General features: G+C 41.0%; 2 protein-coding genes across 2 annotated transcripts; one reads left to right on the top strand and one right to left on the bottom strand.

The window, feature by feature from the left end:
* Positions 1 to 267: 267 nt before the first annotated feature.
* On the bottom strand, positions 268 to 5,106 carry LOC106913828 (uncharacterized). The gene is made up of 2 exons (XM_088013030.1): positions 4,051 to 5,106; positions 268 to 1,490 (listed from the first exon to the last, which is right to left on the bottom strand). The coding sequence occupies exons 1-2, from the start codon at positions 4,291 to 4,293 to the stop codon at positions 408 to 410; spliced, it is 1,326 nt and encodes a 441-aa protein (XP_087869156.1). The 5' UTR covers positions 4,294 to 5,106; the 3' UTR covers positions 268 to 407.
* A 1,030-nt stretch (positions 5,107 to 6,136) lies between these two features.
* Positions 6,137 to 8,818, top strand: LOC148155280 (heme-binding protein 2-like). The gene is made up of 4 exons (XM_088013195.1): positions 6,137 to 6,294; positions 6,387 to 6,513; positions 6,805 to 6,964; positions 8,163 to 8,818. The coding sequence occupies exons 1-4, from the start codon at positions 6,178 to 6,180 to the stop codon at positions 8,332 to 8,334; spliced, it is 576 nt and encodes a 191-aa protein (XP_087869321.1). The 5' UTR covers positions 6,137 to 6,177; the 3' UTR covers positions 8,335 to 8,818.
* The last annotated feature ends 5,075 nt before the right edge of the window (positions 8,819 to 13,893 follow it).

Below are 13,893 nucleotides of genomic sequence, written 5' to 3'. Positions count from 1 at the left end.
GACAAAGCTGAGAAAAGTATTCCTGTAGGAGTGCAACTGGATCATCAGCATATACCTGAATACACACACACACACACATATATATATATATATATATATATATATATATATATGATAAGTGTGTTAACATATTAAGATACAATGCATGTATCTGTATTGAACTGTTCAATAATGTGCCATCTGTTCGATACGCACCATGTATCGAACAATTCGTCTGCTCCACCTAGGCTTCATTATTCATTATTATCATATCTTCCTTTAACATCTGAATCAAACAAAATTAGTATTGGCAGGTCGAAGCTTTGCAAAAACTGAAAACTGGATATAAAATTCTGATTATTGCATCTCTTCTAATGATAAATATAGCAATCTGGGCTAATAATTTAGCAGTAATATTAATATATGAATTAAGAATGAATGTGCCTACCGTTGTACAGACTCTGATGATGGGGGCTCATCTCCTCTCCAACAGCCCTCCTCTGAGCCCTCTCCCTGCCCGGGGACCCGCCGCTGTGCCTTCCCTTGCTGTTCTCCCCTCCAGGGCTGTGATGGTAATTATGGTGGTGCCGCATAGACTCTGGACTCCCAACAATCACCCGGCCTTTCCTCAGGTACTCCAGGGACCCTGATGTGGGCTGCTTAGCTTCAGGACTTTTGCAGCCAGCCCCCAGATTGTCTCCCTGGAACCTCCTCTGACTCAGCTCTGGGCTGGACTTAGCCGATCCCTTCCTGCAGCCTGGTGACGCGTTCCCTGACATCAGAAACGGTTTTTGAGCTAGTAGCTCAGAGCTGGAGGGTTTGGAGTTGGAGTCACAAGGTAGCCTGGTGGGGGATTTGCTGTTTTTCTCAGGCCAAGGTCCTCCAAGCCCATAGGGTGCTAGGTTTATAAGGGACCCGCCACGGGGGCGGCAAGACTGAGGGAAGGTTTGGTACTCAGGGGTTGAGCTGTTTCTCCTATCTGGAGATTCACACATATCTCTATGTTTCTCCAAGGAGGAGTACCTTGGCCCTGATCCTGGGCTCACACTGGAGCTCAGGGTAGGTGACTTGTGGTGTGGTTTATCGGGGCTATCCGTGCTTCCTGCGCTGGAGGTACTACTCCCATCGCCAACGTCCCGCAACAAGCCAGGTGTAGGCCCGCCCCCTCCGAGCTGGGACAGGCTGTTCTGGCTGTCTATTGAGCTCCTGCAGCCGGGATCTCCCTGGGTGTGGGCCCCTCCTCCAGCTGTGGCAGCGGCTCGCTCCTCCTCCAGCATAAAGCACACCTCCTTCAGCTCCAGATTCTCCTGGACAACCTCCATCTGCCGCTGCTCCAGCTCCTTTAACTTCTGCAGGTAGACGGCCACCTCCTTCCTCATCAGCCCCGCGCTGAAGCGGCCAAGGCGCTGCCACTCCCGCGACACCCGCTTCCCCTTCTGCCGGTCGTCATCCAGGAAGCAGCACAGGTCCCGCAGCTCTTGGTTGTCCTCCTGCAGTTTCTGGTTCACGTCCTGGTTTACATAAAGACAGCATACACACACACACACACACACACACACACATACACGCGCACACGCACAAATAGAGAGCAGATAAGCAGGGAATGACATGCACATTTCTGTTGTGACTGATCATTTGCTGACAGACAAGCCTCTCCGCTTAATATTTTTAGCCACTTTCTCAAACCCAAATCACAATTTTTTTTTACCTTTTGAACTCTTTGGATAAAATGATCAAGGACAAATGTAGATTTTTGCTGTTAAAGTGAAACTGAAACTGCAGGTAATATCCGATCCAACTATTAAATATCTGTGCTGACATTTCTCAAGATAAGTCCAGATAGAGAATCGATAACCTACAGAAAAACATCATAAAGAAAACAGCCAAAAGCAGACGTTTTGCCTCTTTGTCCTGACATAGCCACTGGTCTATTCCAATTTCAGTACATGGTGTAAAACATAAATAAAAACGCAATACAATAATTTGCAAATTCTTTTCAACTTACACTCAACTGAATTCACTGACATTTAATGTTCAAACGGATAAACTTTATTGTGTTTTTGCAAATCTTCACTTATTTGGATTGACCTGTTGCCATGTGTGTTTTGTATAAACAAGGTTTCCTTCAGAAAACTTGCCAAGTCTGGTGGTTGGGGCACTTTGCAGTCATTCATCCAGCGGTCCGTTGTGATTTTGAATTAAAAAATGATTAAAGTTGACAGGAAATTTGAAAATATCACTTGATAATTATGTGTTATTGAAAGATTGGAAGATTAATACCTGAACACCAACTGTAAAGTCTTAAAAATTGCAGACATTCAAAAAAACTAATAAATAAGCAATCCTAAGCCTGGTGGGGGCACAAGTAAAGCCTGATGGCCTGCCAGGCTTTACATTCCCCACACGCAGGACAGGGAAGTGCTGCGTGTCATTCACACGTTACAATACTGAATTCCACCTTTCCTTTATGAGTTTAAAGTTTATTTGTGCAAATGACAGGTATGATTGTGACGTGAGTGGGTTAAGCACAGGTGGCAGATGGATCACCTATAGAAGGAAAACAGGAAGTTACTGGCAGCAGTGGCTCAGCCGATGCCCCTTTCAGGAAGTTGTGACTGAGCGATAGAACCCAATATACCTGAGATTTTATGTTACAGATTTACACAAAATAATGCATATTTGTGAAGTGGACGGTAAATGATGAGTTTACATTTTATTTTTTTAAGTATAGAGAAAATCTTAAAATGTGTCTTCCATCTATAGTCCCCGAGAGCCAACACTTAGAACCAGCTCTGGCTACAGGTCCGGCTGCAGGTCTTTTTGGGTTTGTCTCTACCAGCTCTAAACATCCAGACCAGGTTATCAAACTCAGTTTCATTTTGGGTCATATCAAAAATCTCAATGTTCTTAAAGGGCCGGTTGTGCCAGAATGTATAGATAAAACCAATTAAACTGTTAAAATATTATTAAATAGCTAACCTTCCAGGATTTTCACATTGTTTTGGTGGCTTTTGTAATCAAAATCACATATTTTGCAATGCTAATTTAGAAATATTTGTAAGGAATTTTTTATATTTGTGCTCATTTCTATGACGTCAAATGTGGTTCTTTATTTCTTGCTGTATCGGTCACAGATTATAACTTGATGTCAAATAAGGCTGAGGTAGCAATGACTTAAACCCATTGTTTGACCAATTTTGAGAAAAACTTGCAGTTAAAACAGAAAGAAATGTGGAGATCTGTTGATTTTGTGTAAATTTTGAGGATTTCTGAAAAAACTGGAGGGACTTACTGATGTAATTTGGAGTCTAGAGGGCCACATAAAGAGCTATGTCGGACCAGATTCGGCCCCCGGGCCTTGAGTTTGACACGTGATCTAGACTATGTCAGTCTGTACGGACATCTATGTTCGTTCCTCTCCATAAAGCAGATGACGCTCATTCAGATCGTATGGAGAACATCTGTGAACATCTGTTTAATGACTTCACACAGATTCTTAAAGAGATTTAGGTCTGGACTTCAACTCTTCCTTTGATCCAAACACTTGCCACCCTGTAAGTGTTCAGACTGGGTGTCCTGCTGGAAGGTGAACCTCCACCCTCGTCTCCAACCTTCCACAACCTCTAACAGGTCATCATCTTCTGCTATCGTTCCGTGTTGAGCTCCATCTACCTTCAAGTCAACTCTTATCTCTCTGCTTTTGAGGTTTGCTTACATTGGATTTTATTCAAGCGTATCCATGTAAATGGGGCTGAAAACAAATGCACGCCAACTCTTATTATTGCATTAGTTGAAGAATTTTTTTAAAATCACAAAGTGCTACTTTGAGTCTGTCATATAAAATCGAGTGAAATTTGTGGTTGGAACTTGGAAGGGAAAAAAAATGTGGCAAAAGTTGAAGTGGTGTGAATACTTCTGCAGGATGTATTTGCAGCGTTTCATTTTGACATTCCACACAGATGTGCACCCTGACAGCATGCTCGCTCCTCCTGTAACTAAACGAGTTGAAACCCTGAGGGGGCCCCTGCTGCTGCTCCTCTGCTCCCCGGGCCCCTCCCCACTCTTCCTCACCTTGAGACTCCGGATCTCCGTGAGGTGCTGCTGAAGCCTCCGGTTCACCTCACGCATCAGATTGCCGTGCTCCACGATGACGGCCCTCTTCTCCGTCTCCGTCTGGCGCAGCCGCCGCACCAGCTCCGGTTTGCTCCACCTCAGCAGCTCCTGGTCGGGGATTTTGGCAACATCCTCCGCCGGACGCTCCGCGCTCTTGGACAGAGGCTGCTGCTGCTGCTGCAACGCGCCCTTCTCCATCATTCCGATCAGGGACGGGAAAGTGTTGCGTGTGGTGAATCCGAGCGAACCCGAGCTCAGATCACAACTCGGATCCTTTTGCACGGTCCTCTCTTTTGCCGTACTATGTCCGCGAAATTACATCCCGCTCGTTTCGACCCACGCCCATGTTGCAGCTTCAGCTCCAGCACCCGCCCCGCTATATTCATGCTGTTAGAGCATCATCCTGCAATCCGGCTGAAACTCCGAACAGAGTCTGGAACCGGCTTTACAGGGCGGGTTCCTCCAGGTGCATGCCGGCCCTTTTGCGCACTGCCGTTGCTCAGTGCGCACTACAGCCGTCCGACAAATGAGGAGGAGGAGGAAAAGGGGGAGGAGGAAAGGGGGGCTGCAAGGAGAGCAGGCTGCAGGTTCCTATCCAGAGAGCCAGGATGATAAGGTGTGGTAGTGATGACAATAACTCGGATCCTGCTTCAGTCCCGCCCTCTACACTAAAGCCACTTGGTCTTTTGGCGCCACCTAGTGGACACTAACAATTATTAATTATTGGCCCAGTTATTATTAATTATTGGCACTGTTTTTCTGTTGATTCTTTTTATTTATTTATTTATGTTATTTTATTTTATTTTTTATTTTTATTTTTGCAAAAAATAAAACCCTTCTTTGGTTCACAAAAAATAGTAAATGTGCAGCATATTGCCAGATTTTTTTTCACCAAGGTCATTTCAAATTAAATAACAGCTGTGTGTGGGTCAAACCTCTTTTTTCGCAGTCCTCTACTTCTACTTTGCAACATGATGCTAACAAAAACACCTTCCCAGAAGGAAGGTCAAAACAGGTCTTTATGACTCACCAACAACAAAATCTGCAGAATGCGATGCAGCCGGTTTGCGAGCCAAGACACGAACCTAAAACCAAACAAGTGAAAACTGATAGCAACAGAGCAAAACCAGAGAGTTATACAACCAACAGGAGAAAAGGAGCTAAAAGTGATGAAAGAAAGCAGCAAAAATGATAAGGAACCATTAACAAACACCACACACTTAATACAATATTCGTGGCATTGGACTAATTTGCGATGCCTGCCCCATAATGGAGAGTAATGAGTTTATTGGTAGGTTCAGCTGTCGCTTCCTTTCCTCCAGCTGATCATTTCCTTTTAAATAGAACCAGAATTACTTTGAAATATAACATTTGCTAATATGACAGTACAAGCTGTTTTTGTTTCAAACCTGACTCACAGGATGAGTTAGTTGTTAAGGTCAATGACTAACATTGCAAGTTGAGTCAGTGGAAGTCAATGACTTGATGCAGTCTGTGGGGTTTCTTTAGTTACAAATCATTTTAAACTACTTTGGATAATGAATTGAACTTACTGTACCGTTTGATAACTAGGACCAATTTTAACGTAGGTCTGACTGAATTTTTTTGTAACACGTTTCAAGACATTTGTTGCGAACTGGCACTATATAAATAAATCTGAACTGAATTGAGCAAAAGATTTTCCCTGATGTCCTTTGAGAATATTCTCAGAAGCTCCTCTCTGGAAGCTGCTGTTCTTTTCCCCCTTCATGTGTACTGCGAAGATGGTTTCCTCTGTTCTGATTAATGTATATCAGGTTTTATTTTGGTGTTTGAACTATTAAAATAGGCAGCTTTAAATCTCGCTGAAACACTTTCACAGGCATTTGCATCATGGAATAATTCATTGCTTTCAAAATAGATGCATGCGATGGAAAAGTAATTTGGAATTGTAAAGCACACACAAGCGAACACCAGTCTTCCCGGCAGGGTCGCAAGAATATGTGGGAGGGGTTGTTTGACTGGATCATCTGGATTTTTAAGAGGATGAGTTTCATACAAAAGAACAGATGACAGCAGTCCATCTGCAGAGTCTTTCAGTAGAAGATGGAGAAGCTGCTGTTCACTCTCATAACTCTGGTCTTGGTGTCGTCCTGCAGCAGTCAGTCTTCGTCCTGCAGTGACTATCCATGTCCGAAGTACGAAGTGGTAGAGACGAACGAGGTAGGAATGATGGCAGTTACCTCAAAAACAAATGTTTAGTGGTTTTTCTATGTCAGTAGAAAAATGATTTCTATTTGTTTGCTGTGTGACAGGATTTTGAGGAGCGTCGCTATGTTGAAACCGACTGGATAACCACCAGGCTGAGCAGCAGAGACGGTTCTTCACTCATGACTGCAGCAAAGACACTGAGAGCTTTCTGCGACAACCAGAAGGAAGAGGGTAAATCAGGAGTTTAAGCGTAATCTTTTAGCTTAAATAATATAGTTTGGGAAGCAACTTGTGAAGGAAGTAATGACCAGAAGCACAAAAGCAGAACAATGAAATCAAAGTACCAAAAGTCAGGGTTTCCCTCAGTGTATTACAAGAAAGAGAAAGAGAAACCCCAGTACTAACCACTGGAGCCAGAGCTCAGTTCAGGTGACAACAGATGACGTAAAACTGTCATTTCTGCCTTCAGAGGCTTTATCTCTACATCGTTCTTCTCTATGATGGTTTTGTCTTCTTCTCCAGGTTATGAGGTCATCGATGGCTGGCCTGCACTGATAACCATAACAGACGGTCAGACTCCTTCTACTTCCTTGTCGTGGTTTCTTGCACCCGACTCGAAGCCTGAGATCACCGATACATCGGTCACAGTGGAGCACAAACCTGCCACCACCGTCTATGTCCGGTGAGCATTGTTGCCTTGTTGGAACTCAACCCAGTAAGAAAAGATTTTTGTAAAAAGATGCTTCAAGGTTTGTTATGTGTGATCAGGTGGAGCAGGCAATACAGAAACCAAGATAAACAGACATGAGTCGAAGATAAGGCTAATCACTTTAAGCATTAAAGTAATTAAAACCCATAAAAGTCCAAGATAAGTCGTCCACCTTGGAGGAAGGTGGACTGAAGGTCGTCTAGACTTTTTATTTTTTAATTCCTTTGTCTCAAAAAGAAAAGCATAGTATGCATTTTTGTTTGACTGCAACCCTAATGTTTCATTTCATGGCTGTGCTCAGTCCATCGTCTGTAGTCAGTTTATCCTGACTGGCTGAGTGGAACAGCCAATCAGACGTCAGGATCTGTGGACGAGCCACACAAGTCCCGCCCACTGAGACTGAGGGTTTGACAGTTTAAATAGTTTCATGACAACAGCTCTTACACGGGAGCCATGAACATAAATTAAAGCACAATGAAAAAATTAAATATATTTTTAAATTGAAGTTTTCTTTAAAATTATATTTTGGTATTAATTATTTCATGGGACATTTAGTTATTTCCATATTTCATAATTAATTATTTATTGACATATTTAATGATTTAATTACATATTTAATTATTGAGAGTTAAGTATAAATATTTAAAGATGATTTTAAAAATTATACATTTACTTAAGTAAAGCTGCAGTATGTAACATTTACAAATATACATATATATCGACATCTATATCTATCTATCTATCTATCTATCTATCTATCTATCTATATATATATATATATATATATATATATACATATATATAACATTACATTTAATGTTACATCCTGTGATAAGATCAGTCTTCTCCACCTCCTCCCTGAGCTGCTGTTGCCGTCTGAAGAAATGCATGGCTCCCGACCAAAAACAGCCAATCAGAACCAGGAGGAGGGTCTTAGCGCTGTCTATAATCCTCCTATACTTGCTGCTCAATGTGCTAGTGGCGGAAAAACAACTTACAGGAAAACTGTTCATCCCCTGTCATCTGTAGCCATGCTAACTAGCCTGGGCATTCATAACAGGCTATACTAGCTGTAGCGTAGCAGAGAGAAAGTGAGGAGGGTGGGGGGGATGAGAAGACGGGGATCAGAGGCGCCCCACAATGCTTGAACATTCCTGTTCTTTCTCCTCAGGTCTTACAGTGGAACCCCAAGCCTCACTACTGCTGAGGAAAACAAAAAAATCCTCAGTGACGCCTTGACTAAAGCAGGAAAAAAGTTTATTTCTGATATTTGTGTTGGGGCTCTCTATGAGTCGTACTTTGCTTTCACTCACCACAATGAAGTCTGGATGTACAGCGCCTGAAAGAAGCTGACGGGATGTGATGGTCCCCTGCGTAATGGCATCACTCTGGCTTAGTTATACCTATTTTCCTGTTTCTACCTTCTGTGTTAGTTCTCTAGTTAGTTAAGCAGTGCTCCAGTCACCTATGCAGGGTCATGTCAGTGTTTTTTATGTACCCTCTGCACATAAAAATCTTTATCTGTACTGTTTCTCTGTACTGTTCAAGCTGTAAGATATGAAAATTGATGAGAACAACAGAAAGAAAGAAATGTCTTTTCTTGTTCTGTTTATTTTTTTGGTAACACAAAAGGGAATCTGAAGTCTTCTTTAAAGGATTTTCCCAAAGTTTTCCTGATTCAGGAAAATATGGTTTCAGTTAAACCAATTTGTTGGAAAGTTCTGACTTACTGTCTCTATTATTCTTTAAATAGTGAGAATTTCCTATGCTAATTGTGTCTAACTATAAATTTTGACTTAAATAAAGTGCATGTACTACGTAATGAAAGCATTGTGTTGATTTCATGTCTAAACGTCCATGGCAGCATAAAAACAATAGGTGTGTCTCCTTTGCAATGAAATGTAGTTAGCATAGCATTGAAGAGACAATTAGCAAAGATAAACTAACTGCCGTAGCTTGAATAATGATGTCTTGTGTCGACTTAGCAAGAAAAGCAAGAGTCCCAGGAAACAGCACTCACTATTGACCAATAGTCTTGGGTTTTAATGCAGTCACTGAAACATTTTGCAATAAATAGTAATACTATATAAATCATTAACCCCTAAAATCCTGACGTACCTCTCTGTATCTCTAACATAGACGTAACAATGTTACGGGATGGAGAGGAGGCCTTTGCATGCACACAGCTCACAATAGCCCATCAAATGGGCTACAAACTCTGAGGTTTGGTGATTTTTTTTTTTTTTTAAGTTTTGAATAATATTTATAGTGAGGAACAGGAATGGGCTAAAAGGCCAGAATAACAAAGTCATGGTTGATACAGCAGTTGACAGTGCATGGCTGCAAGGTCATTCGCTGATCACTGGAAGATGAGCACTCATCTCGTCACACACACATACTTGTTGTGTGTGTGACGAAATAGGGACGTCTGTCCAGTAGACGTAGACGTCTGTCCAGTAGGTTTGTGTTGGGGAATCGACTTTGACGATGAAAAAAAAGCTGCAGAATTTTTCACCAGAAATTATTAGAACATTTTTAGATTTTTACATGTAAGAGTAAGCTTAAAAATGAGTAAAATTAATACATCCAAATGTTTTTCTGGTTTGTGTGGACAGTTATTGCTGTCCAAGAGGAAAATACATTTTCAAACAGTATCACATTATAACGTGATACCTTAATTGTACCAACATGACAGTTGCTATATTGTACAAACATGATAATATATTAAAGGCAATGCCATGGGGGAGCTACTGGTTGCTGTAGCAACCCAATAATACCTCCAAGACCATCATCTCCTATCTGCTACATGTTACTGTGACCTGATCAGGTGGCATATGGGAAGAATTCATATTTTGCCCTGTTGGATTCTGAAAAGGTTCTAAGACGAGTTTCAAATGCAAATAAAAAAAAAAAGAAATGGGTATGAGACCAAAAATATTGAGTAAGAAATTTATTGCAAACAACCATTAAACTGAAACAGGCTGTTTATCAGCTGATGAAAAGATTAAAACCACAGCCTTTAAAAGCCCAAATCGTCACATAAATGTGGATTCAGTGCTACTCACTGCTTGTGGTGATACTGTGATGCCAAGTTCTCCAGCAGGTTGGTTTGCTTTAAATGGGCTGATTGGCTAATGAAAAACTTTAAGGAACCCGTGCCAATGAAAGAATTATTGATCTCTTTAGCGTTACCAACAGCTCTGTCTGTTGCACATCTTTGTAAAACAAACTACAGATAATTTGTTTCACTATTGTACTGATGTACAGTACTACAAAGACTGATTTCTTTATTCAGATCATTTCCCCAGTACACAGACCATGCAAAGACAGGGTCAGCATTGTCCGGTGTGTGACACCGTCTTCTGGGTTTTGTACGTTGAATTTCAAACACGTCTGATCAAACTTTACATAACAGAAAATCTCTTTTAACTGTTGCAACTAAATCCCCTATGATCAAAAGGGGAGGATCCACTTCAATAGTCGGTGCAGAAAGGAATAAACATGGAATCATTTACAGGACAATGCCTGAACAACACATCAAAGGCAGGTGTAGCATCACTACAGCCAAGGTGTAGTGATGGAGCAGAAGGCACTGCTGAATGAAAACATTCAACGTGGTTACCGTTCTTCCCCCCGCACAGTACAATGATAAATCTTCAGATGGGAGGAATGTCAAAGTAAGATTACGTTTAACAAAAGTCTTGTCATGTTGGTGTCGAGTTTTCTAACCCACATGCAGAAACACTCTAGAGACAGGAAATACAATAGTGTGATTTATTTACAGTGAATTCAAACAATGAGAATTAGGATCCTTGGTTCGTCTGGCAGATCTCAGGGCAACTATTCAGGGGGAGTGTTGGACCGGGAGAGGACCTTGAGGGTCTAGAGGCTGGTCAGCGGGTTGAGGGTTGAGATCAGAGGCGGCGGCAGAGGACGGACAGGTAAGACTCAAGGCGGTGAGGGTTCCGTCTCGAGGGTTGACTGATGACCTGATAGCTCCGGACCAGGGTAACATTACTTGCTAACACTCTGGCAGAGAAGTGTCAGCATCCTCCTCCATTTATATGCCTCCAAATGAGTAGATGAAGGACAGGTGTGCAGACGCGGACTCACGCCCTCAGGAGGAAGGTCTCAGGCTCCCTCTAGTGGAGAAAAGTTGACAAACCTCAGGATCCCAACAAGTCTATTGTATGTAATCATGCATATTCTGCTTTTATATAATCAATTCAACCAAAACTAAGTTTTTCAGTGCTCCTAACACACATGTAAAAATATTTTTTAATGGATAAGATAGATTATTGTTTTAATATTCTTTCTCCAACCATACTTCTTCGTAGCATACCTACGGACGTCTAAAAATGTGTTAAACTGTTTGGCCCATTGCACTGCAACACCGACATGTATTTACATCTCCATCTGAAGGAGTACATGTTGGAATACAGGCTTTTTTGAGTCAGTATTCCAGTATTTGTGATTTAATACTGAGAATGTTTAATCACAAAGTCCAGATTAGGAGATAATTTCAGAAGAGTCAACAACAACTTAGTATGCCATGAACATCTATCTGCCTGTGATACTATAATGATCAAAATTTTACATGTGCAAATGATTGGAACTTTGTCATGATGACACAACTGATGTAAAGCTCAGTGTTTTCACGTTGGCAGAAACATTTCTCTTGGAAATATGTACAGCGGTGGCTCTGTCTGCATTCCACCACACAATCTTGGATGAGCTTGTCAGACATGCAATGTTGACAATATATCAACAAATTTACTCTGAAAATTGTACTTTGATATGCACACTTAAGTGTTAAGGTTACATCCCTAAGTTGAGCTAAGTGTGTTCAGTGCTCGATGGTGAATGTCACACTAAATTTGTTCCATTTGTGTGACTTTGTAACATTAGAACATTTTCAGCATTAATGCCTGTTTTATATTTAAATTTCATTATTTCTCAATTAATAACACTGAGGGGTTTGGCCAGGTCCTGGAACTAGTAAACAGGTGAACAGAAGGTAAAATGGGTTAGCTACAACAGGAATGAGAGTCAAAAGGCCGGTGCTCAACAGTTGATTTGCATTTGCATGGCTCTCAGCAACTTCATTTAAATACGAAAACCTCTGCTAGGCCCAAGGGGAGGGGGGTGGTAGAGGAACACGGACACACAGCGTTTCTGACCATTCTTGGCAGTGCTCTACAATTTTCCACTCTGATAAAAACCTCTTGCCGATAGCCCTCAATCATCATGCGCACGGCAGAACTAGGTGTTAATAGCTGTAGAAAATCCCACTTTTCATGCAGTGAAATGTGCAGCATATCACCAGATTTTTTTTTCACCAAGGTCATTTCAAATTAAATAACAGCTGTGTGTGACTTCCTGTTTGTGATGAAAATATATATTTTTACCACAATGTGTGTGTACAATAAACATTACCTGATTTCTTTTTCAGAATGTTACAAACCAAAATCTCTAGCAGTTTACAACCTAAGCAGGTGTGGCTAAACGGTGTGAAAACACGTCGGCTGATCAAATCCAAACATTTTCTCCATTCAGAGTGATTTCCTGGACTTCTGCAAGCTTTTTAAATGTTAAAAAAAATCCATATTTGTACACACTTCATTTTACAAACCATTTTAATAAATCTTTAGTTCAGTTGAATTTATTTGTACAGCACCAATACCCTATAAATGTCTTCTCAAGGCAATTTACAAACAAAACATTCAATGCAACAATACAGGTAGTTACTTAACTCTGACCTGGAATGTTGGATCAAATCTTTTTTTTTTTCACAATCCTCTACTTCTACTTTGCAACACGATGCTTTGACATAACTAACAAAAACGCATTCCTCCCAGAAGGAAAATCAAAACAGGTCTTTAGGACTCACCAACAACAAAATCTGCAGAATCTGATGCAGCTGGTTTGCGAGCCAAGACACAAACCTAAAACCACAGCAAACAAGTGAAAACTGATAACAACAGAGCAAAACCAGAGAGTTATACAACCAACAGGAGAAAAGGAGCTAAAAGTGATGAAAGAAAGCAGCAAAAATGATAAGGAACCATTAACAAACACCACACACTTAATACAATATTCGTGGCATTGGACTAATTTGCGATGCCTGCCCCTTAATGGAGAGTAATGAGTTTATTGGTAGGTTCAGCTGTCGCTTCCTTTCCTCCAGCTGATCATTTCCTTTTAAATAGAACCAGAATTACTTTGAAATATAACATTTGCTAATATGACAGTACAAGCTGTTTTTGTTTCAAACCTGACTCACAGGATGAGTTAGTTGTTAAGGTCAATGACTAACATTGCAAGTTGAGTCAGTGGAAGTCAATGACTTGATGCAGTCTGTGGGGTTTCTTTAGTTACAAATCATTTTAAACTACTTTGGATAATGAATTGAACTTACTGTACCGTTTGATAACTAGGACCAATTTTAACGTAGGTCTGACTGAATTTTTTTGTAACACGTTTCAAGACATTTGTTGCGAACTGGCACTATATAAATAAATCTGAACTGAATTGAGCAAAAGATTTTCCCTGATGTCCTTTGAGAATATTCTCAGAAGCTCCTCTCTGGAAGCTGCTGTTCTTTTCCCCCTTCATGTGTACTGCGAAGATGGTTTCCTCTGTTCTGATTAATGTATATCAGGTTTTATTTTGGTGTTTGAACTATTAAAATAGGCAGCTTTAAATCTCGCTGAAACACTTTCACAGGCATTTGCATCATGGAATAATTCATTGCTTTCAAAATAGATGCATGCGATGGAAAAGTAATTTGGAATTGTAAAGCACACACAAGCGAACACCAGTCTTCCCGGCAGGGTCGCAAGAATATGTGGGAGGGGTTGTTTGACTGGATCATCTGGATTTTTAAGAGGATGAGTTTCATA

This window comes from Poecilia mexicana, unplaced genomic scaffold (assembly GCF_051168715.1).
Source record: "Poecilia mexicana isolate PSO_F unplaced genomic scaffold, ASM5116871v1 scaffold_15, whole genome shotgun sequence".
Lineage (NCBI taxonomy): Eukaryota > Metazoa > Chordata > Actinopteri > Cyprinodontiformes > Poeciliidae > Poecilia > Poecilia mexicana.
This window is presented reverse-complemented; position numbering and strand designations above follow the sequence as displayed.